Raw genomic sequence first — 23,419 nt, 5'->3', positions numbered from 1 at the left:
CATGACACACAATCAGTCATGGACAAGATCCTCGGATCTAGGCAGTTTGAGAAGATTCGGCAACGTCTAGGAACTATCAAGCCTGTCATGCAATGCGCCGTCAGCGACTCGTCAATAAGGGCGCAATTGGTTTTTGATGGGTTGTACAGGCGCAGCACGTCTGTCTAGGCTGTCTGGGGGCAACATGCCTTCATGGAATGTTGCCCGGTGATGCTGAGCTATTTGCATGATACACATTGCCTGCAGGACCGCCGTTCAGTAGCCATTGACCTTGTACCGCAAGCACTATAACTAATGGCGACCGGAGCTTTTCGTTCGGTACTCAGCAGGTGTCGCCCTGTATATTGGTGTCTAGTCTGGAGACAGTTTCGAACCAACGCTATTGTCGCTTTGGTTACTTGTTGCGTTGGTGCGCGTGCTCAATGGAGTTGCCTTGGGCCTTGGCCCTTGAGTCAACGATCTAGGCACAGCTCGCACGAGAAAGGGTCGCTGATCTTGACCTGTGAGCCTGTGACTCGCGCGAGACTAACATGCAGCGACCGCAAAAGTGCAGCGTATAGATTTCCCCAAGCGCCAGTCAACTTGGAGGCCTCGATTGCGATCATCTGAAAGTCTCAGCTGCACCCAAAGCACTGGGTCGCCAGACTGCCAAAAATACCCGATGAGACACGTATGACGGAGACTGCTAAGCTTTCATTATGAAGATGTGAATCCTTATCAGCTGCGTCGGAGTCGGCATTGCCATTGCACCAGCCTTCCAGTATTACCAGCGTGGTCGCCACCCCCGTAGGCGGCCAATATTTAATGTGTGACCGTCAAGCGAGAGTCAGTCGGCCAGGCTATATCCAATGTTCCCAACGCAGTCATTGGGGGCCGTTCAACGGTTCAAGGCTCGACCAGGCAGAATATTTGAACGCGCAGAGCTCACTGGGCTCATGCTCTGGACCTTGACTCTGCTGTCTTTAATTGCAATCCAAGTTATCCAACAAGAGAACACTTTGCAGGTCGTCACGGAGAACTGCCATATGCAGAAGTTCTGTGTAGCATGACATCGTGGAATTTGCTTCAGAAAGCTCTGCCTAACGCATATGCATATGGTGACTTTGCCCCTCGACACGGCCTTAGCGAGTGTGAGCCTAGAATCAGGTACACATATTCACAGAAGATTGCTTCCATTGCAATTGCGCGTTGCTCGTCTAATGGCTAGAGTGTACATCAAGCGGTGCTTTGAGAGACTGACTTTGAAGCATTAGCACCTGTAGCCTGTGGGCTGTGGCCAGAGACTACGCATTCAGCACCGCTGGCCAGGAAAACTGTCATCTCACGCTCGGAGAAGCAGTTCGGCAGGCGGCATCAATTCGCCTCCGCCCCCACAAACTAGCGCTAGTCTCCGGACGACATTGAACAACACCTCAAGGAGTCTAAGCCTTGACTTTAAGCCCATTTGTCGCCTCCGAGGACATGTCTATCGCAATTTTTCCGACACTGACTGCCAAGCCTGGTCAAGGCGATAAAGTGGCAGCTATTCTTCCTGGACTTGTCAAAAAGGTCATTGCAGGCGAACCGAAGACACTGGCATACTACTTCTTTCGACTCACTGAGAAGCCTGATGTCTTCTCCGGATTTGAGCTATACGAGGACAAAGGAGGAATCAAATTACATGGAGCTACACCGCATTTTGCAGAATTCGGCAAGACTGCAGGCCCACACTTCGCTGCTCCTGCAGGCTTGGCTTTTGCTGCCCCTGCTGCTGGTTTCTTGACGCGTGACACCGAGTCCGCTTCCACAATCTCAACAAACTTGAGCTGCATCGCTGTAGCAGTGGTCATTTCGATCAAGGACGAGCAAGGACGAATTGACATTCTCAACAGGGCTAAAGAGGCGTGCGCCAAGGTGCAGAAGAATGAGCCAGGTACGCTTTCCTACCAATGGTTCGTGGATCCGAAGGATGCGAAGAAGGTCTTTGTCTTTGAGAGATACACAGATGCAGCTGCTGTTGCAGCTCATCGGAAGAACTGTGCCGACTTCTTGAGATGGATGAATACAGTAGTTGAGAAGGTCACCATTGCTTCTGGCACTCCTGTTGGTGGGTTCCTCAAACGGGAACCGAGCTTGCTTGACGCCGGCAATACCAAGCTTTAGGGCGATTGTGTTTATAAGCTTTCTAGATGTTGTCGCATGACTTGCATGGCTCGACCTCGATGACTGGTTTTGCCCTTTGCTTCTCTTGTGGCTTCGCCAAATGTTTGACCCAGATCATTGCTTTCAAAGATGGCATCCCAGCCAAATTGCGTACTTCCTCTTGCAGGTACAATTTTACCCTCTGCACGTCCCTCGAACAAGATCGGCTCGACGTCTGGACCAGGTGCATAGGCAAAGATGGTCAGTGCTGTCGCTCGTTTGTCTTCAAAACCAGCTAGCAGTGTGTTGAGGCCATCAAGTTCCAAGCTCTCTAGAAACCATTTGATGTACGGGCCTGGCAATCTACCAAGAGCTCTGAACTCAAGACTTGTATCTTCCGTAATGACGGCACCTCGAACAAGTCGTGCAGCAGTCTTGCACTTTTCTGTAGCAATCGACTCTGCTGTGCCTTGTAGTTCAGGCAGGTCAAGCGACTGTGAGCGGAGCGTGATGTGTGGTAGCAGCGCCTGGACTTCTGCCAGCTTGTTGCTATTTCCAGTGACGAAAGTGATCTTGTCCATGCCTATAGCGTCTTTTGTACCTCCAACTTTAGTAGTCTAGCTATAATACTGTGGACTGTCCATTCAGCAGCAGATGAAGTGTCAGGTTGATGTGGCTTGACCTGTCATGCGCCACATACAGGCGACGGGTGCTACCGATAGTGGACTTGCAGCTGACATCCATCGGCGACAGACATCTACATACACGCGTTTCATGTATTTGCCCAAGTGATGGATAGCTCGTGTCGCACAACGAATCTCTTGACCGCGATATTCCAATCTCATGCCTTCTGATGATAATGATGAACACCGACCTACCAAAGTACGCCGCTTGATCGGCAAGTTCAAACGAGAAACAGGCCTGACAAGGCAAAGCGAGCGACTCTTTCATTCCGGCCTGATAGAAGTGATTCGTTTAGCAGCAGCAAATGATGCGCGCATCCAATCCTTCAAGTTGTGCCACCGGGCGACACTATTCTGTGGCATCGACAGGGGCGACCTAGGCTGGGGCTGTGGCTATCGCAACATACAGATGCTCATGTCTGCGCTACAAGCGAACTTGGACCTTGTCTTCAAAGTCCCTAGCATCCTAGAGTTGCAGCAGTCTATTGAAAATGCATGGGCGGCAGGTTTTGACATCGAGGGCGCTGAGCAGCTGTCTCATAAGCTACTCAAGATGCGGAAATGGATCGGAACAACAGAAGTCTATGCTTTGATGAGCTACTTAGGCTATGACGTCGAGCTCTTACAATTTGAGGGGCCGCGTGCCGGAGACAAGGTCATGCGCTATTGCGAGGAGTACTTTGCACAAGGACCCAGCCAGCTGCCGTTGTACTTCCAGCACAGTGGCCATTCAAGGACCATTGTGGGGATCATGCAGCAGGAAGAGACGAAGCTGCTTGTCTTTGATCCTGCGCTGCATATCAAGGACAGCGTGCTCAGTGCAGCAAAAGACAAGACGGAGAAGCCGTCGAGCACACTACTCAAGCCGTTCATTGTCAGGACGGACGCACTTAAACACAGTGCCTTCCAGCTTCTACGCGTGGTGGGCAAGCTGGCAGAAGCTGACAGAGAGACGCGCAAAGTGGTACAAGCAACCAGATACTGACACTCTACAAACACCTCACACTCGCTTGGCACACTCGTTCCCCTTAGGCAATGAGCAGCTATACTCCCCAGAGCCAGTCGCTCGCTAGTCCAGAAGACAAGTCATCTGTTCGGTTTGCAGCAGAGACGCACGACATGAGTGCCACCTTCAGCACTCCTGTCACGCCACCAGAAGTTCATTCGCTGCACAGCACCCTCGTGTCCCCCGAGAGTACACGCTCCGAGTACACCTCCTCGATCTTCGAGAGTTCTGGACGTGGCAGCCTCAGCAGCGCTTCGTCACCGTTGCATGGAAGAGAGACTGCGTCAATGCGAACGTCAATGCTCAAGGATGCCACGCTTGTTCAGTCAGCTGCACACAAGCCACGCACTGGTGTGTCTGGACATCAAAGCTCATCGACCTTGCAGCGCAGTCTCACAGACACCCAGACCCGTTTGTCTGCTGCGCCAGCAACTCCACGTCGCAATCCCCTGGCAGTGCCACCATCCTTCTCCGGACATGACATTGATCTCGCCAATAGACCGTTCAGTACGCTCGTAGCTAGTGCCGGCAATACGCCAGGACGCGCTCTGTTCGCCGGTGCTCCCGCTAGTGATGAGGACGACTCCCCTGGACCCCGAGAGCATGTCTCTACCCCTTCTGTACCTCAGAAGGAGTCTCGATTCGTCCAGACATTGCATGCTTCAATGCAAGCGTCACCTACGCGTTGGCTACAAGTCTCGGGACTTCCAAGGACTCTCAACTCTGCATACCTACTTGAACACATCTTTGGGGTGAGTCCCTTATCCTCACGTACAAGTCACTAATTGCAGGAATATGGGAGTTTGCAGGGCATGTGGCCACGCCGATTGATGAGTGATGGCATCATTATTATTGGCTACAACGATTTGCGAGATGCACTTAGAGCATTCAAGGCGCTCCGTCACAAACGCTTCTTCAATGAGCGCTTGCTCTCTGCTCAGTTTGTCTCGCGTCAACTTCTCAAGTCGCTTGTTCATGAAGGCACGGATGTCTTGCTATCTGGCAACATTGGTCAAGTCAGCATTGCCATTCGAGGTCTTGGAGAATGCCCCAAGGATGTTCTTTACAGCTTGTTCTCTTCCTACGGCGATATCGAGATGTTTCGATCATGTGAAGACGACCATGGAAGCCGCCTCGTGTGCGAGTACTTTGACTTGCGTGATGCATCCTTGGCAGTACGTGAGCTAGACTCGAAGCGTGTTCGAGACTGTACTCTGATGGTTCATTTTGTGCCACCCGAGGAGAGTCAGACTTTTGCATCCAATGCGCACGCTCTGCTTGCTCGTCACCATGTCTGGGATGCATTGGGCCAATCGTCACCCATTGCGCTGAGTCCACTCAATTGCCCAACGCAATCTTCGATTCCTCTTTGGTTTACCCCTGACTTGCATCCTGCCTGGGCTGGGATGTCAACCGTCGAGCGATCGCACAGCTGGCAGGCGTTCGAGGAAGAGCAGAAGCACCGAGTATCGCGTCATGTTGACCCTAGTCGCCGCGCTTCCTCAGCCAAAATACCTCTTGTCGCCCTTGAACCTCGCAAGTACTCCCCCACTGCAAATGTCAAGGTCCACTTGTCGACGCCTACACCCAAGCACTCCGTCAGTGGCTACTTCGACTTGCCTCGTGCACAGTCTCGTATGACGCCCATCTCTTCACCTGCTGGTGTACTCGACCAGAGCGATGCACTCAAAGCAACTCTGCTTTCGCAGCTGGCACGTTTCACGCCCTCTTCTGGTGCAGCGCTTGGTAGCACGGATGTTTCTGATCGCAACAAGGTCACCGCGGAACGCATTGAAGCGGGCACTGATGCACGAACAACAATTATGATCAAGAACATCCCAAACAAGTTTACACAAGCCATGCTCAAGGATTGGATTGACGAGACAAGTGCCGATTGCTATGACTTTCTGTATTTGCGCATCGACTTTCAAAACAAGTGCAATGTTGGCTATGCTTTCGTGAATTTCGTCGAGCCTAGGGACATTGTGACCTTCTCGCAGCGTCGCGTGGGCGCTTCTTGGAATGTCTTTTCGTCTGAGAAGCGATGCGATATCAGTTACGCCAACATCCAAGGCCGAGACAAACTCATTGAGAAGTTCCGCAATTCGAGCGTCATGGATCAAGACCCTGCCTTTCGACCAAAACTCTTCCACACAATTGGATCGCTCAAGGGACAAGAGGAGGCGTTTCCTGCCTGCAACGACCCAAAGAAGAAGGCTCGATCAACCATGGACGCTCAAACAACAGGGCTCTTTCCGCCAGTGGGCAGTTTGTCGAATTCTCGTGCTGGCACACCGGTGCGAACGCCTGTGCGAGAACGTACCACAGGACGCGCTTCGCCATCTGTGGGTCTCATGACACCGCCGTTGACGATCCGTACTGGGCAAAACAAAGACGCAGCTGTTGGCCAGTCTCCTCTCGCCAAAGTGCAAGTGCGCTAGTGTTGGAAGCATACGACTGGCTCGTATACGTGGACAGCTCAATGCTGGAGTCGCCTCTTTTGCTTATTTTTGATGAGTTTTGTTCTTGCTTTTTGTTGTCTTCTCTTGTCGTTTTGCGGCGCCTGTCGTGGCGTATAGATCATTAGGTTCTTATTCAAGCAGTCTTAAGCTTTTCAGTGAGCGTGATGTGCATCTCTGTGTGATGCAAGTAGCGTTCAAGCAGCGACTGCTGTCAGTGCCTCAACCTTTTCGTTTGTCGGTATCAAGACGCCCTCTTCCTCCTCGTCCGACAAATAGTCGTCCTGGTCGTAGATGACGAGAATGATGAGCGAGCAACTCGGACATCGAGCAATGTCGTCTCCTTCCTTCAATTGCTCGACAGTGATCTCAAAGCGATCGCCGCATGGGCACGGAAAATGATAGAGATTCTTCTCTGTAGCTGTGTTAGCACCGAGCCGCCTTTTAGTCATGGCGTTACCCTTATCAAAGGACATGTCCTCAATCTCCACCTCATCGTAGAAGCCGCCCTCCGACATGATCACTGCTCTCGAGCACTAGCAACTGTCGCAATGAGAAGCCTTCTTGTGACTTTTTTTCTGGATCTGTCGCATGAGGCGCAGGTGGCAGGTGCAGAGGGAGCGACACGTGCAGCTCATCCAGGAGTCGGCCACGAAGGTCAATTGTCCATCTGTGCGTTTCTTTCCGTGACTCGTCAACCAGTCCATTGCTACTCTTTCGCTGATTCAAGTTTGCTGTGTGCGAGTGCTGACGCTGGTCGGACCTGCGTAGGCTCACAACTGTTGCTACGATGGAGCGTGTAGTGCGGCTACTAAAGGCCTACGCGCTCTATGACACTGAAGTCGGCTACGTCCAAGGCTTGCATCTTGTTGTTGTCCCTCTTCTACTGCACGTAGGGTCATCGACGTACCCTGCTCAGGATGCTGAAGCATTCAGCTTGCTTGTCCGTCTCATGAAGCATTACGACTTACGATCTTTCTACCTACCAGCAATGCCTGGCCTTCATCGGCGACTCTACCAGTTTGATAGGCTGATTGAACAGAGCCTACCAGCTGTGCATGTTCATCTTGCTCGTCAGGGTGTACACAGTCATATGTACGCATCACAATGGTTCCTCACGCTCTTTGCCTACAAATTCCCAGCAAGTCTCGTCACGCGTATTCTGGATATGATCCTAATTGATGGCTTGGATGCTTTGCTTCAATTTGCAGTGGCACTCATCACGCGTAATGCACAGCAGATTCTGAGCAAGACAAAGTTGGAGGACTTGCTGTATTTCTTGAAGGATGGCTTGTTTGCTGCCTATGAAGTCGAGGGTGATGTGCGACGCTTGACGGGTGTCTCCCTTCTAGCAGGGCTTGCGAAAGGTGACTCACCTGGCCAAGCATACCGTGCTCAGGACTTACTCGAAGATGCAGCCTGTGTATCGCTTGACCAAACACAACTTGCTCGCTATGCCAAAGAATACGAGGAAGCTGCAATCTCTCAGCGTCAACGCGAAGAGGCTGAAGAATCGCTGCGTCAGAGCAACATCACCTTACAAGCGACCGTCAAACGACTGGAAGAATCGCTTGAAGTGCTCAACACGGAGCATATCGCGTTGGCGAACGATCTGGTGACCTCCAAGATGTCTCTTGCAAAGCTCGAAGATGAGAATGAGGCACTCGAGGCGACTGTAGCCGATCTCAAAGTCATTGTGGATCGTCAGCCTGTTGAGGTCGAGGATCGCTTGCGCGTGGAGATGCATGCATTGATGGTCAAGGAGCAAGCGACTAGTCTACGGAATGGTTCGCTGGAGGAGCAACTTGCTGATATGGAGCAAGAACTCATACACATCAAGATGGCCTTTGCCACGGAGCATCAAAATCACGAGCTGCTGAAGCAAAAGATGGAAGGGCTCAAGAAGAGCTTCAACGCATAGAACTAGGAAGCATTTCGTCTGGCCTGCATGAATCGATAAAATCTATGGTCATGGTGTCGTCAATTGCATCAATCGTCTCGCGCTTCATAATGCAGAATGTTCCTTAGCAGCTGCCAGATCTTCTTTCTCCTTGAGTTTCTGCTCTGCAACCCAAAGGCGATGCTCTAAATCCTTGAGTTCCTGGTCCTTTTGCAACACGCTGGCTTTCTTATCCTCCACTTGAGCCTCCAGTGCTTCAAGCTTCTTGTCATCAGAGAACTCATCACCCAAACCGATAGAGCGACTGAAGGCTTCGTTGCTAGAGGAGGGGTCAGTGTGTATACGCGCTTACAAGGCACACTCACTGCGTGAAGCTTGGAAGACGGGTACTCATGATGTGAATTGTAGGCGAAAGCTAAGAGTCGGAATTCTCTTGTGGGTCCTTGCTTGTCCTGATGCTTGCTGGAGCTGCTGGCGGTGGTGTGAGGCTGAATAACAGTCTCTACAGGTGTGTGTACAGAGTGCGGTGCTCTGATTGCCTGCGTGTTGCTGATTTGGCGCGTCCCAGAAATCGCGCAGGGAAGAATCAAAAGTGCCCCTGAGAGACCAATTTCGCGTGCACTTTCCATACCTCGGGAGCAGATGCCTTGGATTGAGAGCTACATGACTAGAATGAAGCAGGGGAGCACACTACTTGCCCGGGATCATTACTTCGATAATCTCATTCTTGGCACCTCCCACCGTCTTCCAGCGAGCTAGTCTCGTTTCATAGCCGACCGCGACATATAGCCGCCAGCCTTGCTTCTCATCGCCCGTGCTCGTGATGCAATTGACAATCCCTCTTCCAATCTTAACCTCTGCAATCTTGAGTAGTTTTCGCAAATCAGCGGAGATCTGGTAGAAATTAAGCTTGCCGTCCCATGACCCAGACACAACGAGGTCAGAGAAGGGAATCGCATGCACTGCTGTGATCCATCGTACATTCTCGGGTGTATCACCGATAGGTTCGAGCTCTGCCGAATTGCTGATTGGCAAGATATTACCATGCGCCATGGGTATACGTGAGAGGGCCTTCTTCTTTTGCGTTGACCAAAGTGCCACGGTGCCATTATCACTGCCTGTAACAAAGAGCTCCTTGTCGATTTGAGTCACGACATCCATACTGCCTTCGCCGAATCGCTCCTTTCTATCTCCACCACGAAAGACAAGCTGTGTCTCATCCACAATCTTCCATAATCTCGCTGAACGGTCGCGTGCACCTACAGTGACGGCTGCGTTTGGGTTGAGTACAGAGATGCATGTGATGATATCTTGATGTCCGAAGAGTGTCTCAATATACGCCTGTTCTTTCGCATTGAAGAGCTTCACCGTCCGGTCTGATGATGCACTAAAGAATTCAGTGCCAATGGTAGGAAAGACAACAGAGTTGACAGAGTCGCGATGTTGAGGAAAGCTCTTGAGCTGCTTGAGGCTGTTTGTCGACCACAAGCCAACAGTGCCGTCCGAACAACCGGTGGCGAGGTATTGACCATCTGCACTCGCACTGCAGCAATGGACACTAGCAGCATGTGCTCGCCTGACTGTCTTTCGCAGCTGCAAAATCGATGGACCACGGCCCTCTGCACTGCAACGCCACTTTTGTATATCGCCATTCTTGAACGAAGCATAGAGACACCGCTCGCCTGTATCGCTTTGCCCGTGAGTCAGGCTTGTAATGCATGCCTTTTGTCTGGTCCATGTCCTAGTCACCTCCAATCTTGCAGTCGTGCAAGATTCCGCAATGATCAAATAAACCTTCTCCTTAGTCGCCAAGTTGTCTTGCTCCAGGCGAGCAGAGATGAGCTCGCGGTCAATTTCAGCCGCATCAAAGCCAGCTTCCTCACCAATTTCCTGCTCGACCTGTCCCAAGTAGCTCTTTGCAAGCCGCAACCGTTTCTCCGCCGGTGTCTCATGAATCAATGCTGCATCTTCGTCAGAGTCACGCTCATCGTCCTCCACAAAGAAGGCTTCATTCCCGTTCGAGGAGGAGTCAGACTCAATCTCATCCTCCTTGGGCGCCCGCTTTGCGCGTTGTGGACCACGCGAGGTGAGTCGCCGGTCTTGACGAGCCTGTGTAGTGGGCCGTTTCCGCTTCTTTGTGAAGAAGGGATCAGACGACATGATTGTACTATAGAGCCTGTAGCGCTTGACTTGATGTCTTGCTTGTCTGCGGCGCCTCAACTTTTTTTTGTTCGTGGGCGTGCGATCTTTGGCTGCAGACTCAGACTGACCATGAGCTCAAGTGGTGCTCTGTTTTCGCATACACCGTGCCCATAAGCTCCTATTGCAGTCTTCACTTGACCCTCAGATGTCAATTGTAGCTCACGAAGCGTCTAAGTTGATCTCCTTCGAGGTGCGTGCATGTTATAGCGCAGCCATCACAGTCATCGTGTGCTGACAGTGCTGAGTGATGTGTCCAAGGGGGCCTGGTCTCACTCATCTATGGCCTGTCTGCTATGCCTTCTTTGAAAGTGCCCCTCTTTCTGCCTAAGAATGTAAGCAATGCTACTAAGCATGGCCAGCAGACACTGACCTGAATGTCTGCCTGTAATCAAAGCACGGAAGTCTGTGCCATCTGGTCGCCTTTCAGTGTTCTTTGACGCCCACAAAGGCCCAGAAGGAGAGAACAGCAGCAGACATAGCGCTGTCAACCTCTAATCAAGCGGCACAAAAGAGATTTCTGCTGCTTTCTCTCCCGCACTTTGCGGCAGCTCCTCCTCCATGTGATTTGCAGGCGACCTCAACGGTCTTGTCATTTGGGTAATCGACTTTATAGCTCTTACACATAATACAGCTACCGCGCTCCCTCTCTCTCCTCTCCAAAGCTCCAAGCTGCAGCGTCTCATCAATCCTTGACCTGCTCTGAGCCATGAGTCGTGGGCAGTACAACCAGGACCCTATGGCAGGCTCCAACTATGCCTCGGGACAAATGGATCCGAATAAGTCCTTTCACTTGTATGCTCACTCGCAGCAAGATTTGTCGCATCACGGCCATGAGCGTCCGGTGATGATGCAGCGGCCGAGTCAAGAGCAAATTTATACCTCGAGTGCCATACGGCCCATACCGGCTCATTATGCGCCTATGCAGCAACAGCAACATCAACATCAGCAGGGACAACGACCCAACCTGTCCCAACATCTCAGCCACAATGGGTATGACACCACCGACGCGCAAGCAGCTGCATTGGCTGCTCTGAGTACAGCAGGAACAATCGATCCTTTGTCCTTGCAACGATTTGTTGGCTACCAGACGACACTCTCATCCAATGCGCCTGTAACGCCATCAGATGAGAAGCATGAGGATGCAATCATGGCGTATTCGTCACGAGATGCACGGTGTGCACAAGAAGCACTTGCATTGTTGATCCCAAGCGCCGAGATGCTCACAGCATACAGCAGTCTGCCAGAGTACTTGATGAATCAGCCTCCACTCGGCTCCATTCGTCCCTCTGAGGCAGATGGAGAGGATCAATCGCCTGGCGTGGGCAGCAGCTCTGGAAGACGCCCTGCTCCTCGGAAGCGTGGTCGACCACCGCGAACACTACCCCCTTCTCCGCCTCAGACTGCTTCGCTGCTTGAATTTCCAACAGACGCCAGGTCAGAGCAGACTGGTGTGCCACAGGCCATTCCAGCGGCATATATTCGCGAACAAGTCAGGACATTGAAGGAGTCATGGATGAATAGGGATATAGCTACACACAACCTCTTCATTCGCGCTCAACAACCGGCTTTTGAACAAGAAGAGGAGACTTTCCTGCCAGCTACACGGCTTTATCCCATTCATGAGATGGTGCTCGTCTCGCAGCTAGCATACTGGCAATTGCTGTGTCGCTTCAGTCCAGCTCGCGAAGAAGGCTGGATGCCAATCGTGGAGGTTGAGGTGCCACAACCAGACTTTATTGATCCATTGATGCATTGGCTTCATCACCACGATGACCAGGCATTGTATGAGATGCTGGATGAGATGGTCGATAGCAGTGCCGGCTGGATCGGAATCGTCTGGTTCGCACGCAACGTGAGAAGCCTGGGTGTCTGCGACAGTAGGGTCAGAATTGTGCTCGAGGCGGTCGTCCATGAACGATTCGGCTCTCATATCAAGTAGTCATACAATCATACAATCGGAGAATTCGAATGAATTGAGAGATGATACAATCGCCACATCCTGGGACATCAATTGTTGAAGAATGTCCCATGACGCGGAGCCGATCGTATTATTTTGTCCTCAAGAGAGTCAGTATCCCCAGCATTTTCGTTTGCTTGCCTGTTCCTTGCATCAGCTGCTTTGGGCGCGTCATCTGCTACTTCTTGTTGTGTGTCGGCCTTCAAGCGATTCTTGGGCTTCTTGACTTTCCTTGGCTTGTCTGCAAACCTGAGTGGGCTGTGCTTGATGTACTGATATCAGCAAAACGCATGAAAGCACAAGAACCTTACAGCAGAGACATTCGGAAGTTTCCTCAGTGTCTCAAGATACGCCGTGACTTCCCTCAAAGCATCGTCTGTTCCCCGTGCCACTCGTTCTGCAGAAAATTCTGGTACCTCGATCAGATTGTGTGGGTGCGCCAGTACCTTGAGCTTGGAATCATCAATGATGATGGTATCTCGTTGACTGAAACGCTTAATCTTTCGTAAATGTGGATCTCGCCATACTTGCTCGAGGTTCTTTGAGGTCTGGCATTTCGAATTGTACTGCTCTGGCGTTAGGCCCAACGTATCTCTCGCCCAAACAGCAACAAGCTGCTCGCGCTGTTCATGAGAGAAAATATTGGCACACATTGATAGGACGCTCTGCGGCTGAGCTGAAGACCACACCATGACAGCAAAGTTGTCAAACAAGTACTTGCAGAAATCTCGCAAGCCAGGTCTCGGTATGGGTGTATTGGATGAGCGAGCCCCATTCTCCCGAAATACAAGCGTACCATTCAAATCTAAAATGACTAGCTTCAAGCGTGCAAGTGGTGTATCGTCTGCAGCGTTGCGTTTCTTGGAAGTACATCCAGCCAAGTAAGCGCGAAAGACGGGTACTGGAAGAGCAGCATGGCGAGCACGCACGAGCTTACGAGCTGCAGCAGTGTATGGAGACATCAGAAGCTAGTGAGATGCGTCATATGTAGCACTTGGCACCCTGGAGCTATGTATCGAGCTTCACCTCCGTTCACCTGGTCAATTCACCATCTGAGGACTTGATGGCCGTGCGAAGAACAGGCTTGGGTTAGGGTATCTGCATCAAAATTGTTTGAGCAGGACACGGACATTGATCAACTACATTCATCATGAGTTTGTATGTGCTGCCTTCTTGATTGAGCTGTGCTAATCTGTCTAGCGGAAAATTGTACTCCTTCACTGGCAATGCCCGCACCACTGCCCTCTTGGCTGTGGCCAAGGCCAACGCTTTGGACGTTGAGATTCTTGAGGTGAAGCCTCAGTCTGAGGAGGTTCTCAAGGAGTTCCCTCTCGGCAAGGTCCCTGGCTTTATCGGAGCTGACGGCCTCAAACTCACCGAGTGCAATGCTATCGCCATTTACTGTAAGTTCTGCCAATGCAGCAGAGGAAGGTCGCAATGATGTCTGATACGATTTCAAGTCGTTTTAGTTATCCCTGACTGAAACCACAGTGTTGACAATGTACACTCTGAGCTACCTTCTTCTGCTTGCAAAACACTTTTGTCGAGCTCAAGCTAATGATTTCAAGTTGCTAGCCAGAACCAGAAGACCACTTTGCTCGGCAAGACCAAGGGTGACTACGCCCAGATCCTGCAGTGGCTTTCGTTTGCCAACACTGAGCTCCTCGCCACCTTGGCTGGATGGCTCAGTCCTCTCCGTGGCATGGCTCCATACAACAAGAAGGCCGTTGAGGAGGCTGAGGCCAACTTTGAGAAGCGTGTTTCCTTCCTCGAGCAGATTCTTGCCAGCAAGACTTTCCTTGTTGGTGAGCGATTGACGCTTGCTGACCTTGTGGTCGCTGCTCATCTTGCTCGTGGCTTTGAGTTTGTCTTTGACCCTGCATGGCGATCGGCTCACCCAAACACGACCCGATACTTCACTACTATCGTGAACCAGCACATCTACAAGAACGTTGCCGCTGATGTGCCTATCTGCGAAGAGGCCATCAAGTATACTGCACCTAAGAAGGAGGCTGCTCCCAAGAAGGAGAAGGAGGCAGCAAAACCCAAGGCCGCTGCTGCTGCTGCTGCTCAGGGCAACGACGAGGAGGATGAGCCTGTTGTTGAACAGCCCAAGGCCAAGCACCCTCTCGAGGCACTCGGAAAGCCCAAGCTTGCTATTGACGAGTGGAAGCGCACGTACTCCAACAAGGAGACTCGTGAGGAAGCACTTCCTTGGTTCTGGAAGCAGTTTGAGGAGAACAAGGCAGACTACTCTCTGTGGAAAGTGGACTACAAGTACAACGATGAGTTGACTTTACCATTCATGTCTGCCAACCTTGTGGGTGGATTCTTCTCGCGTCTCGAGGGTTCTCGCAAGTATGGTTTCGGATGTGCTAGTGTGTACGGCACTTCGGGTGATTCGCTGATCACGGGAGCCTTCTTCATCCGTGGCCAGGAGTACAAGCCTTTCTTTGAGGTTGCACCTGACATGGACTCGTACGAGTTTACCAAGTTGGATGCAAGCAAGGATGAGGACAAGACGTTTGTTGAGGACCAGTGGTCGTGGGACAAGGAGTACCAGGGCAAGGAGCACGCTGACGGCAAGGTGTTCAAGTGATAGTTGACTGTGAGTAGTCAGAGTAGTAGTCAGAGTAGAGATATTTCCATCTGGTTTGCGCCTTGAAAGTGATTGATTGGACCTGGGAAGAGACATTCGCCCGCTCCACCACTCACAGCACAGCACCAGCACCAGCCAGTGTCACAGACTCACATCAGCCTGCTCCCCTAACATGTACAGGCACACGGGCCTCGACGCCTATGCACAACAGCAGCAGCAACAGGGACAGCAGCACCATCCAATCCATCAGCAACAGCAGCAGCAACAACAGCAACAGCAGCAACAACAACAACATGCTCCCGCGTATCAACAACAAGCACACACCCATCACGCGCCCCAGGGGTACCATGCGACAGGCCATCTACAACAGCTCGGACATGCGCAACACCTCATGCATGCTCAGCAGCAACAACAGCATCAGCAACACCACATGGCTGGCCATGTCGCAAGTGGGCATACAATGGAGTACAACAACATGATGGAAGATTCAACCAACCAGTTCATCTTTGGCAATGTAGCACGCGGCCTAGACGGATCTCACCGTGCAACCTTGCAAGCCTACTGGCAGGATATGATTCGCGATATAGAAACGCGCGATCATGACTTCAAAACACACGCACTACCACTTGCTCGTATCAAAAAGGTCATGAAGTCGGATGAAGAAGTCAAGATGATTGCCGCTGAAGCACCCATCTTATTTGCAAAAGGCTGTGAAATCTTCATCACTGAACTCACAATGCGCGCCTGGATACACGCAGAAGAGAATAAGCGACGGACGTTGCAACGCAGTGATATTGCAAATGCCATTTCACGCAGTGACATGTTTGACTTTCTCATTGATATTGTACCGCGCGAAGAGTTTGTCTCAAGGCGTGGTAATGATGTACCAGAGACGAGTAAGCACAGTGGTCAAGATCAGCGCGTACAGGGTGCAGCAGGTGGGTTCTTGGGTATGTCAACCGGTCGTCCTGCATCAGGAACAACGGCACACCCACCGCCTCCACCGCCGGCGTCGTCACAATCTCAGCAGCAGCAGCATGCTTTTCCGTCGCAGCAAGCGGCACAGCAGTCATTGCCGGCCGTTGCTCATAATGGCGCCGCACTCTGGCCACAACAGGAAGCAGCGCGTCAGATGGCAGCACGTCAAGGAAGTCTCGATAAGGGACATTTAGATACACATGCCGTGAATCACGGTCATCACCCAGGAGCACAAGGGATAGGCTATGATCCATCAGCCAATGGACAACCACAGCAGCAGCAGCAGCATTTGCAGCATCATCCACAACAACAACATATGTATGCGCCGCCACCTCCACAACAGCAACAGGCATCGCCATACCCGTATCAGCCGTATGGCGGGTACTATCAAGCGGACATGGCTTCCATGGCAGCAGCGGCGGCAGCTGCAGGACATTATTTCCCACCACCCATGGTACAAGCTTTTGATCATCACGGTAATCCCATCACCATTCCACAACCGAATGTTGGCTATGGCTCTATTCCACCGCCACCGCCTGGACAGCAATCACATCAACAACCAGGCCAAGCTGGACAGGATGGAAGACGGTCGAGTGGGTATGAAGCACAAAATCAGAACTATAGGCCAGAGTATCCGCATCAACAGCAGCAACAATCTCAGCAACAGCAACAGCAGCAGCGATATGGTTATGAGCAGCCAGGATTATACGCGCAACAAATGCATCAACAGCAGCAACAGCAAGGACCGCAACCGCAACAACAACGCAAACCAGCTACTGAAATCATTCCACTGCCTTCCATAGCAACGGAAGAACCTGTCGCTGTGGCAGAAGAAACAACTGCCTCTAGTAAGCCTAAAAAGCCAAGAGCGAAACGTGCACCACGAGGTAAGAAAGCCGTCGCCGCAGCAGCCGCGGCCGCAGCTGCTGCCTCTGCAGAAAATGGAGAAACTGGGGAACAGGCTGGTGATGCCTGAAAGATTGGGTTTATCGCTTCAAAGAGGGGTTTCAAATTTCCTGCATGCTACTACTACAAGTACAAAACTGTATCTTCTTCTTTTCACATTTCGCTTGCACCTCAAAAAAAATAAGCGTGTAATATCAATCTTGCTCTTCCCACGATTGCCATATCAACGTGACTCGTCTTGTTCCGCCAGTTTGAGCTGCTGTTTTGCTAAATTCGCTTCATATGCTTCTCGTAATTCGCCTTGCAGACTGATGTTTGTGCGTTCTGTGCTGGGCGATTCAGCAATAATGGTCATGGAGGCTGCAGGTTGATCAGCCGACATGGCCTTGTAGTCGAGTCCACCGCCGACGTTGAGAATCGGCGGCACAGTATGTACTGCTTGATTTACAGATTGCTGAGCCAACGGAGCTGCTAGTGAGCCAAGGGATCCTGTATTGCCCATAGCAGCCTTGAACCTGGCAGCCGCTTGACCGGATGGTGCAGCCAAGGATTGATGTCGTGGTCGGTCTTGCTGTGCAGCACTCGCCTTTTCAGCAATCGCTCCCAAATCAGGCGTGCCACGATGCGCGTCCCCTGCACGTTGCCAGAGTTGATTCTCCTTGGCACTACCACCTTGCAAAGAATCTGCGCGCTGCGCCCGTCCACCAGTCTCGTTGTTCGATGGACCTTTACCGCGTTGCTTTGTTAATTGCGTTCGTGATCTGGCCAGACCATTGGATTTTGCCTTCTCTTTGTCTGTCGCGTCAGAGGCACTCGGCATGGTAGTGACACAAGCGCGCTGGATTTTAGTCAAGTCGGCAATATGCGCATCAAAGCCATCAGTCTCAGAGACACCATGATGTTGCTCACGACCAGGCTCAATACCCAACATGGCATTCCATAGGATTCGATCTTCCGTACCATTGAGACGCGCCGAAGCGGCATCCATACTGCGGGAGCGCTTGACAATGGTTGGGCGAGGCAATTCCCGAGGATACGTCGTCTTTGCCGCTGCGTCACCAGAGCCACTTGATTGTGGCAAGTTGGTCTCGCTTGCCGCTTGTAAACCTGTCCTTCCACGCTCTTCCACCGCTGCTTTGCGCTTCGAGTGTTCTTCTTCTGCAAGTCTTGTCCGTTCAAGGCTTTGAGCAAGATCATCCGCCGTTGCTTGCTTTTCAGCATCCTCACGATCCTGCGCAGCGGCACTCTCGCGACGTTGTCGTTCAGGTGATCCTTCCCTCGATTTCGCCTCTCGCATTTGTTTGAGCTTAAAGACAGCCTTGACCACGGTGACTGCACCACGAATACCCTTGATGGCTTCACGCAAGTCATCTTCAGTGATTTCTTGAATCATTTGGGCAGTATTCTCCTCAGCAGATAGTAGTTCATCTTCACCATCGCACGTCACCCAGGGGTGTTCGCGCAGGGCGTCCATCGTGATTCGCTGTTCGGGATCTTTAGCAAGGATTTTGTCAAATAAATCGAGCAAGTTGTCGTCGCATATATGGCGCTTGTTTCCCGGGAATTCTGGGTCAAGCAGGATAGGAGGTCGATTCATGATATCCGCACACAGCTCAATGAGATTCGTCTCGCCAAAGGGCAACGTTCCGAATTTCCAGCAAAAGAGGGTGACGCCCATACTCCAGATATCAGAAGCTTTGAGGTAAGAGGTGTTGCGTGCGCCGTGACACAATTCAGGTGACATGAAGGCTGGTGACCCAGATTGTGCGACCTTTTGATCATCATCCAGCTGAAAGAGCTCACTCACGCCAAAGTCTGCAATTTTCAGGACAGAATCTGAAGAGAGCAGCAAGTTGTCGGGTTTGATATCTCGATGCGCAATGCCTTGTGCGTGTAGGTATTCGATACCGAGAATCAAGTCTCGAAAGTAGTGCCGACACTCTTCATCAGAAAAGGCTTCCGCATTCGCCCCAAAACCAATCTGCATGATGACGCCTTTTTTACAGAGTTCAAGGACCATGTACAGCGCATCGCCTTCGGGGTCATCCAGCACTTCGAGCAAATCAATGACATTTTCGTGATCGAGCTTCTTCATGATGGCAAGCTCTGAACGAATCAAAAAGAGCGGGTTGCCAGCTTCCTCGTCCTTGTGTATGTCTGTCGCACTGCGTCGACTGAGTAATGAAGGACGTCCACCACGACCACCACCACCACTCGGCCCTTGCGCACCGTACGGACCACCCAGAGCGCCTCTCGGCCGTCTCAAAATGGCAGAATGATTGCGTTTCCTCAGCCGTGCTTTTGAGAATTCCTTAATAGCATACTCTTTGCCGGTGGTGGAATCAACCGCTTGCAAGACTGTTCCATACGCACCTCTACCAATTTCTTTTTGCAAGACATATTGGTTCAGCATGCGTTGACCATCTTCGCGCTTCGTGACGCGCGCATCCAGTGTTTCCTTGACCTTCGTCGCGCGTGGTGCAGAAAGGGCGCGACGATGATGACGTTCGGGTGAGCGTGGTGGGACCGGGGAGGTGGATTGGCGTTGTAGGTCTGGTCGTCTTAGCAGTGCAGTCAGTGGTAGCACGCCTTGTGCATCTTTTGGCGCAGAATCAATACTGCTAGCGGTTGTATTGTTACTGTTACTTTGAAGACTGTGTGAGGTGGTGACGCTGGTTGATGTTTGTGCAGAGACACTGGATGGTCGCATGCTGCTAGAAGTCGTTGTACCTGTGCTGCCTCGAGAATTAGGCGTTGATAGAGACGAGGGACGCATGAGAGCAGGCGCGACGGACGCGTAATCCAAGCCGACTGCAGACATGGTGGTCGCGTTCTCTTCCTTTATATGGATGAAGATGGACAATCAAGCGAGCGTGAGTGCGGGTTGATAAGGGCAGGGAGTGTTGGCCTTCTCTTCGCGAAGCTATCGTCGCGTGAGCCTGCGCACCCAGGCAGGCGACGAGCCAGACAGCAGGATCTGGGGGTCCCTGGTCTTGCAACGGGGAGTCTATGTCTGTCTGGTTTCCTTGTGTTTGGTTTGGGTGTCAGGCACAACAGGGAGCAAGAGTCCGGGGAAGGGCCGGGCATGTTTATAGGAGGGCTGTGTATGGATCTATCGAGAGAGCAATATGTCTACAGACTACGATACGGCCAGGTCATGTCGGGGCAGCAGCTACCGTAGGACTTGAGTAGGTCTGTCCAATCTTGTGCCTGACATGCGACAGTATGAGGTCTTGTTACTGGTGTGCCTATCGACACAGTCAAGGCACGATGAGCATTGGCAGCAGCTTGCAGAGAGGACATGAGCCTTGCCAGGCCATACTACAGTATTACAGTAGTACAGTATGATCATGTAGATGAAGATTGCTGTGACTGTTTCCCGCAAACAACACAAAATTGAAGCAGCAGCGAGGACAAAGAGACAAGAGACACACAGGACAAAACTCCCTCAGTACCAGCATCCAGCCATGAAGTGTGAGTACCTGCAAATGCCATCTCCTCTCTTTACCTCCCTCTGCACATCCTCCTCATTGCTCCACTCTTATTGAGCAGCATGAACGGACGGCAGAAATCGGAGTGTGCCAAAACAGAAGACATTTTCTACTCATTCTTGCCTGGTCACCCTCGCGTCCTGTGTTTCGACTGTCTCGCTGGTATCTCTTCTTCCTTTTGGCTCAACTGGCAAGAAGGCACCAGCAGAGACAGGCACGGCCGAGGTTCCAGAGAGCATTCCCCTGGGTCGAGCGCTTCTCTTTTTGATGCAAGCGCTCTTCTTAGCGGAACAGACCACAATACCCCCAATGACCTGTTCATCAGGGATTGCTTTAACTCGTGTCTTAAAGAAACAAGTCAAGCAAGGGAGAATGTCAGAAGTGGACACAAAAAAGACGAGATGTAAGATGATACACCCAAGCTAACACGCATCCAGTGAACATCTCATACCCAGCAAACGGCACCAACAAGCTCATCGATATCGATGACGAGCGCAAGGTTCGTGTCTTCATGGACAAGCGCATGGGCCAGGAAGTCCCCGGAGACTCTGTCGGTGATGAGTTCAAGGGCTACGTCTTCAAGATTACCGGTGGAAACGACAAGCAAGGTTTCCCCATGAAGCAAGGTGTCCTTCACCCTACCCGTGTTCGTCTCTTGCTCTCCAAGGGACACTCATGCTACCGTCCTCGTCGTACGGGTGAGCGTAAGCGAAAGTCTGTGCGTGGTTGTATCACAGGCAATGACCTCTCAGTCCTTGCCTTGGCTGTTGTCAAGCAAGGTGACGCCGATATCCCAGGCCTCACCGACGTTTCTCAACCCAAGCGTCTCGGTCCTAAGCGTGCCACCAAGATCCGTGCCTTCTTCAACTTGTCGAAGGAGGATGATGTGCGCAAGTTTGTGATCAGGCGTGAGATTACAAAGGAGGGCAAGAAGACATACACCAAGGCGCCCAAGATTCAGCGTCTTGTGACACCTCAACGTCTTCAGCACAAGCGTCACCGAATGGCCATCAAGCGTCGGCAGGCGGAAGAGCAGAAGGAGAAGGCAGCTGAGTACGCTGCCCTCTTGGCCAAGCGTGTCGGTGAGGAGAAGACTCGTGTTCTTGAGCGCAAGCGTCGTACGACTGAGGCCAAGGCTTAGATGCCTGTCTCTCGTTCGCGTCCACTACCACTGCATCTCTCATACTAAAAGCTCATTACCCTTTGACCATCTCTTGCTTGTATCCAGACTGCGTGTTCGTGTCGTGAGTTTGCGACTTTTTTCCTGGCGACGACAGCGACCACGTCTATCTACTTTGTCTCTGCCACTGCTGTCCAGCGGGCCCCCAGCCAAGGCCTCATCGCAAGCATGAACTCCATCAAGATCTTTGCAGGCAACAGCCATCCAGAGCTCGCCCAGAAAGTCGCGGAACGGTAAGGCCCCCCACCACACTAGCAAGGGATGAAATGCTAAAACAACACATCAGGATCGGCATCGAGTTGGGTAAGGTTGTTGTACTCAAGTACTCAAATCAAGAGACCGCCATCACCATCGGCGAGTCTGTGCGGGATGAAGATGTCTTCATTATCCAAACAGGTTGTGCAAGTATCAACGACCACCTCATGGAACTCCTCATCATGATCAACGCCTGCAAAACAGCTTCTGCGCGTCGCATCACGGCCGTCATCCCAAGCTTTCCCTATGCGCGACAAGATAAGAAGGACAAATCTCGTGCTCCCATCACAGCGAAACTTGTTGCGAATATGCTTCAAACGGCTGGTTGTAACCATATCATTACGATGGACTTGCATGCCTCCCAGATTCAAGGATTCTTCAATATCCCTGTGGATAACTTGTTTGCTGAGCCATCCATGTTGAAATATATTAGAGACAAGTTGGATTATCGGAACTGTATCATTGTTTCCCCTGATGCTGGTGGTGCGAAACGAGCAACAGCAATCGCGGATCGGTTGGACTTGGACTTTGCCCTCATTCACAAGGAACGGAAAAAGGCAAATGAAGTGTCGCGTATGGTCCTGGTCGGTGATGTGCGCGGCAAGGTGTGTGTCTTGGTGGATGATATGGCGGATACGTGTGGGACTTTATGTTTGGCTGCAACGACACTACTGGAGAATGGCGCTTTGCAAGTCTATGCCATTGTCACGCATGGTATTCTCTCCGGTAACGCCATGGACCGCATCAATGCCTCAAAATTGGAAAAAGTCGTCGTCACCAATACCCTCCCACAAAGCAACAAGGTGGAGCAATCGTCCAAACTCGACATTATTGATGTCAGCGCCGTTCTTGCTGAATGCATCAGACGTATTCATCATGGCGAGAGTGTCAGTGTCTTGTTTTCTGCCATTCCTGCGTGACCTCTACGCGTTCCTCCTCAAGGCTGCCTCAAGCAGTGTAGAGAAGGGCAAAGAAAGAATGTTATAGAAATGCTATCTACGTTCAACGTCTAGACGGGATCTTGCTTCTTGCTGATGCTTGGATGAGACCTTTGTTCAAGGTCATGAAAAAAAGAAATGAATGCAGATGTGCGTCCTGCGCTACACTGACGACACAGGATACGTATGTGCCATTCGATCCATGACCCATGTCTGAGTAGGTGATGCAAGTGGCCAGTCTTCCTCATCCGTGCCTTCTCCGTCATGCCCAAGCAATGGCGAGTCATCCGGGTATAAATCAGGAACACGCCTCGATCGCGCAGGCGGACCACGATGCGATGATAAGGCCAACATGGCCTGCACGGGTATACCATCCTCTTGCTGCCGCCACAACGCACGCCTACCAGATTTCTCAAGACGTGGACGAACACCACCTTGTGTCATGGCAGGTGATGCTTCTTGTGACGTTTTCCCGCGCTGTGACGACCTCAGAATGGCAATCTTGACATCTTGCCATGATAAATTACTGCCCCGCCCTGCACGAATCACCGAGACCACTGCAGCGAGATTGCGCGGCGTGATGAGTTCCTTGAATTGATAGTCGAGGTTTCGCAGAATAAGGCGTTCCATGAGATTGATGTCGGATCGAGAGAGTGACTTTTCAGCAACAATGTCAGACCAAGTAGCCGTTGTGTAGGGAGCATCGTGTAGGATCTTTTGAGCAAGCACAAGACACACAAGGTT

The 23,419-nt window shown here is 51.6% G+C and overlaps 13 protein-coding genes across 13 annotated transcripts; 8 read left to right on the top strand and 5 right to left on the bottom strand.

Moving 5' to 3' along the window:
* The first annotated feature begins 1,035 nt into the window (after positions 1-1,035).
* BCR37DRAFT_127319 (uncharacterized protein) lies at positions 1,036-2,148 on the top strand. Its single transcript, XM_040866043.1, has one exon. The coding sequence runs from the start codon at positions 1,462-1,464 to the stop codon at positions 2,140-2,142; it is 681 nt and encodes a 226-aa protein (XP_040727722.1). The 5' UTR covers positions 1,036-1,461; the 3' UTR covers positions 2,143-2,148.
* Positions 2,148-2,860, bottom strand: BCR37DRAFT_127385 (Ham1-like protein). The gene has a single exon (XM_040866045.1). It carries the CDS (start codon positions 2,700-2,702, stop codon positions 2,154-2,156), a length of 549 nt encoding a protein of 182 aa, XP_040727721.1. The 5' UTR covers positions 2,703-2,860; the 3' UTR covers positions 2,148-2,153.
* Positions 2,861-5,579: 2,719 nt separating this feature from the next.
* BCR37DRAFT_337878 (RNA recognition motif 2-domain-containing protein) lies at positions 5,580-6,047 on the top strand (the record flags this gene model as incomplete). Its single annotated transcript, XM_040867283.1, has 1 exon — positions 5,580-6,047. A coding segment is annotated over one exon (468 nt), but the record flags the coding sequence as incomplete, so codon positions are not given.
* Positions 6,048-6,358: 311 nt separating this feature from the next.
* BCR37DRAFT_127382 (Diphthamide biosynthesis protein 3) lies at positions 6,359-6,923 on the bottom strand. The gene is made up of 2 exons (XM_040866044.1): positions 6,730-6,923; positions 6,359-6,684 (listed from the first exon to the last, which is right to left on the bottom strand). The coding sequence occupies exons 1-2, from the start codon at positions 6,785-6,787 to the stop codon at positions 6,467-6,469; spliced, it is 276 nt and encodes a 91-aa protein (XP_040727719.1). The 5' UTR covers positions 6,788-6,923; the 3' UTR covers positions 6,359-6,466.
* On the top strand, positions 6,848-8,190 carry BCR37DRAFT_396491 (rab-GTPase-TBC domain-containing protein; the record flags this gene model as incomplete). The annotated part of the gene is made up of 1 exon (XM_040871707.1): positions 6,848-8,190. Exon 1 carries the CDS (start codon positions 7,060-7,062, stop codon positions 8,188-8,190), a length of 1,131 nt encoding a protein of 376 aa, XP_040727718.1. The 5' UTR covers positions 6,848-7,059.
* An 84-nt stretch (positions 8,191-8,274) lies between these two features.
* BCR37DRAFT_390593 (WD40-repeat-containing domain protein) lies at positions 8,275-10,329 on the bottom strand (the record flags this gene model as incomplete). Its single annotated transcript, XM_040870880.1, has 2 exons — positions 8,275-8,488; positions 8,861-10,329. 2 exons carry the CDS (start codon positions 10,327-10,329, stop codon positions 8,275-8,277), a joined length of 1,683 nt encoding a protein of 560 aa, XP_040727717.1.
* Positions 10,330-10,919: 590 nt separating this feature from the next.
* Positions 10,920-12,382, top strand: BCR37DRAFT_376140 (uncharacterized protein). The gene has a single exon (XM_040868536.1). The coding sequence runs from the start codon at positions 11,078-11,080 to the stop codon at positions 12,308-12,310; it is 1,233 nt and encodes a 410-aa protein (XP_040727716.1). The 5' UTR covers positions 10,920-11,077; the 3' UTR covers positions 12,311-12,382.
* Positions 12,379-13,290, bottom strand: BCR37DRAFT_390591 (HAD-like domain-containing protein; the record flags this gene model as incomplete). The annotated part of the gene is made up of 2 exons (XM_040870879.1): positions 12,379-12,600; positions 12,640-13,290. The coding sequence occupies 2 exons, from the start codon at positions 13,288-13,290 to the stop codon at positions 12,379-12,381; spliced, it is 873 nt and encodes a 290-aa protein (XP_040727715.1).
* Positions 13,291-13,478: 188 nt separating this feature from the next.
* On the top strand, positions 13,479-14,927 carry BCR37DRAFT_390590 (elongation factor EF-1 gamma subunit; the record flags this gene model as incomplete). The annotated part of the gene is made up of 3 exons (XM_040870878.1): positions 13,479-13,486; positions 13,529-13,731; positions 13,897-14,927. 3 exons carry the CDS (start codon positions 13,479-13,481, stop codon positions 14,925-14,927), a joined length of 1,242 nt encoding a protein of 413 aa, XP_040727714.1.
* Positions 14,928-15,405: 478 nt separating this feature from the next.
* On the top strand, positions 15,406-15,780 carry BCR37DRAFT_343058 (CCAAT binding transcription factor component; the record flags this gene model as incomplete). Its single annotated transcript, XM_040867471.1, has 1 exon — positions 15,406-15,780. A coding segment is annotated over one exon (375 nt), but the record flags the coding sequence as incomplete, so codon positions are not given.
* A 1,127-nt stretch (positions 15,781-16,907) lies between these two features.
* BCR37DRAFT_376132 (kinase-like domain-containing protein) lies at positions 16,908-19,837 on the bottom strand. The gene has a single exon (XM_040868535.1). The coding sequence runs from the start codon at positions 19,630-19,632 to the stop codon at positions 17,035-17,037; it is 2,598 nt and encodes an 865-aa protein (XP_040727712.1). The 5' UTR covers positions 19,633-19,837; the 3' UTR covers positions 16,908-17,034.
* Positions 19,838-20,674: 837 nt separating this feature from the next.
* Positions 20,675-21,443, top strand: BCR37DRAFT_390587 (40S ribosomal protein S6; the record flags this gene model as incomplete). The annotated part of the gene is made up of 2 exons (XM_040870877.1): positions 20,675-20,705; positions 20,740-21,443. The coding sequence occupies 2 exons, from the start codon at positions 20,675-20,677 to the stop codon at positions 21,441-21,443; spliced, it is 735 nt and encodes a 244-aa protein (XP_040727711.1).
* A 93-nt stretch (positions 21,444-21,536) lies between these two features.
* On the top strand, positions 21,537-22,755 carry BCR37DRAFT_376128 (ribose-phosphate pyrophosphokinase). The gene is made up of 2 exons (XM_040868534.1): positions 21,537-21,715; positions 21,769-22,755. Exons 1-2 carry the CDS (start codon positions 21,651-21,653, stop codon positions 22,655-22,657), a joined length of 954 nt encoding a protein of 317 aa, XP_040727710.1. The 5' UTR covers positions 21,537-21,650; the 3' UTR covers positions 22,658-22,755.
* Positions 22,756-23,419: the final 664 nt, after the last annotated feature.

This window comes from Protomyces lactucae-debilis (assembly GCF_002105105.1).
Source record: "Protomyces lactucae-debilis strain 12-1054 chromosome Unknown BCR37scaffold_2, whole genome shotgun sequence".
NCBI classification, from domain to species: domain Eukaryota; kingdom Fungi; phylum Ascomycota; class Taphrinomycetes; order Taphrinales; family Protomycetaceae; genus Protomyces; species Protomyces lactucae-debilis.
This window is presented reverse-complemented; position numbering and strand designations above follow the sequence as displayed.

What these genes read in the sequence shown, in the direction of transcription:
- BCR37DRAFT_127319 (XM_040866043.1), top strand. Translation starts at nt 1,462, where the DNA reads ATGTCTATCGCAATTTTTCCGACACTGACTGCCAAGCCTGGTCAAGGC.
- BCR37DRAFT_127385 (XM_040866045.1), bottom strand. Translation starts at nt 2,702, where the DNA reads ATGGACAAGATCACTTTCGTCACTGGAAATAGCAACAAGCTGGCAGAA.
- BCR37DRAFT_127382 (XM_040866044.1), bottom strand. Translation starts at nt 6,787, where the DNA reads ATGTCGGAGGGCGGCTTCTACGATGAGGTGGAGATTGAGGACATGTCC. An exon ending in GGACATGTCCTTTGATAAGG is followed by an intron (nt 6,685 to 6,729) that starts GTAACGCCATGA and finishes ACACAGCTACAG; the next exon opens with AGAAGAATCTCTATCATTTT.
- BCR37DRAFT_376140 (XM_040868536.1), top strand. Translation starts at nt 11,078, where the DNA reads ATGAGTCGTGGGCAGTACAACCAGGACCCTATGGCAGGCTCCAACTAT.
- BCR37DRAFT_376132 (XM_040868535.1), bottom strand. Translation starts at nt 19,632, where the DNA reads ATGTCTGCAGTCGGCTTGGATTACGCGTCCGTCGCGCCTGCTCTCATG.
- BCR37DRAFT_376128 (XM_040868534.1), top strand. Translation starts at nt 21,651, where the DNA reads ATGAACTCCATCAAGATCTTTGCAGGCAACAGCCATCCAGAGCTCGCC. An exon ending in GCCCAGAAAGTCGCGGAACG is followed by an intron (nt 21,716 to 21,768) that starts GTAAGGCCCCCC and finishes ACAACACATCAG; the next exon opens with GATCGGCATCGAGTTGGGTA.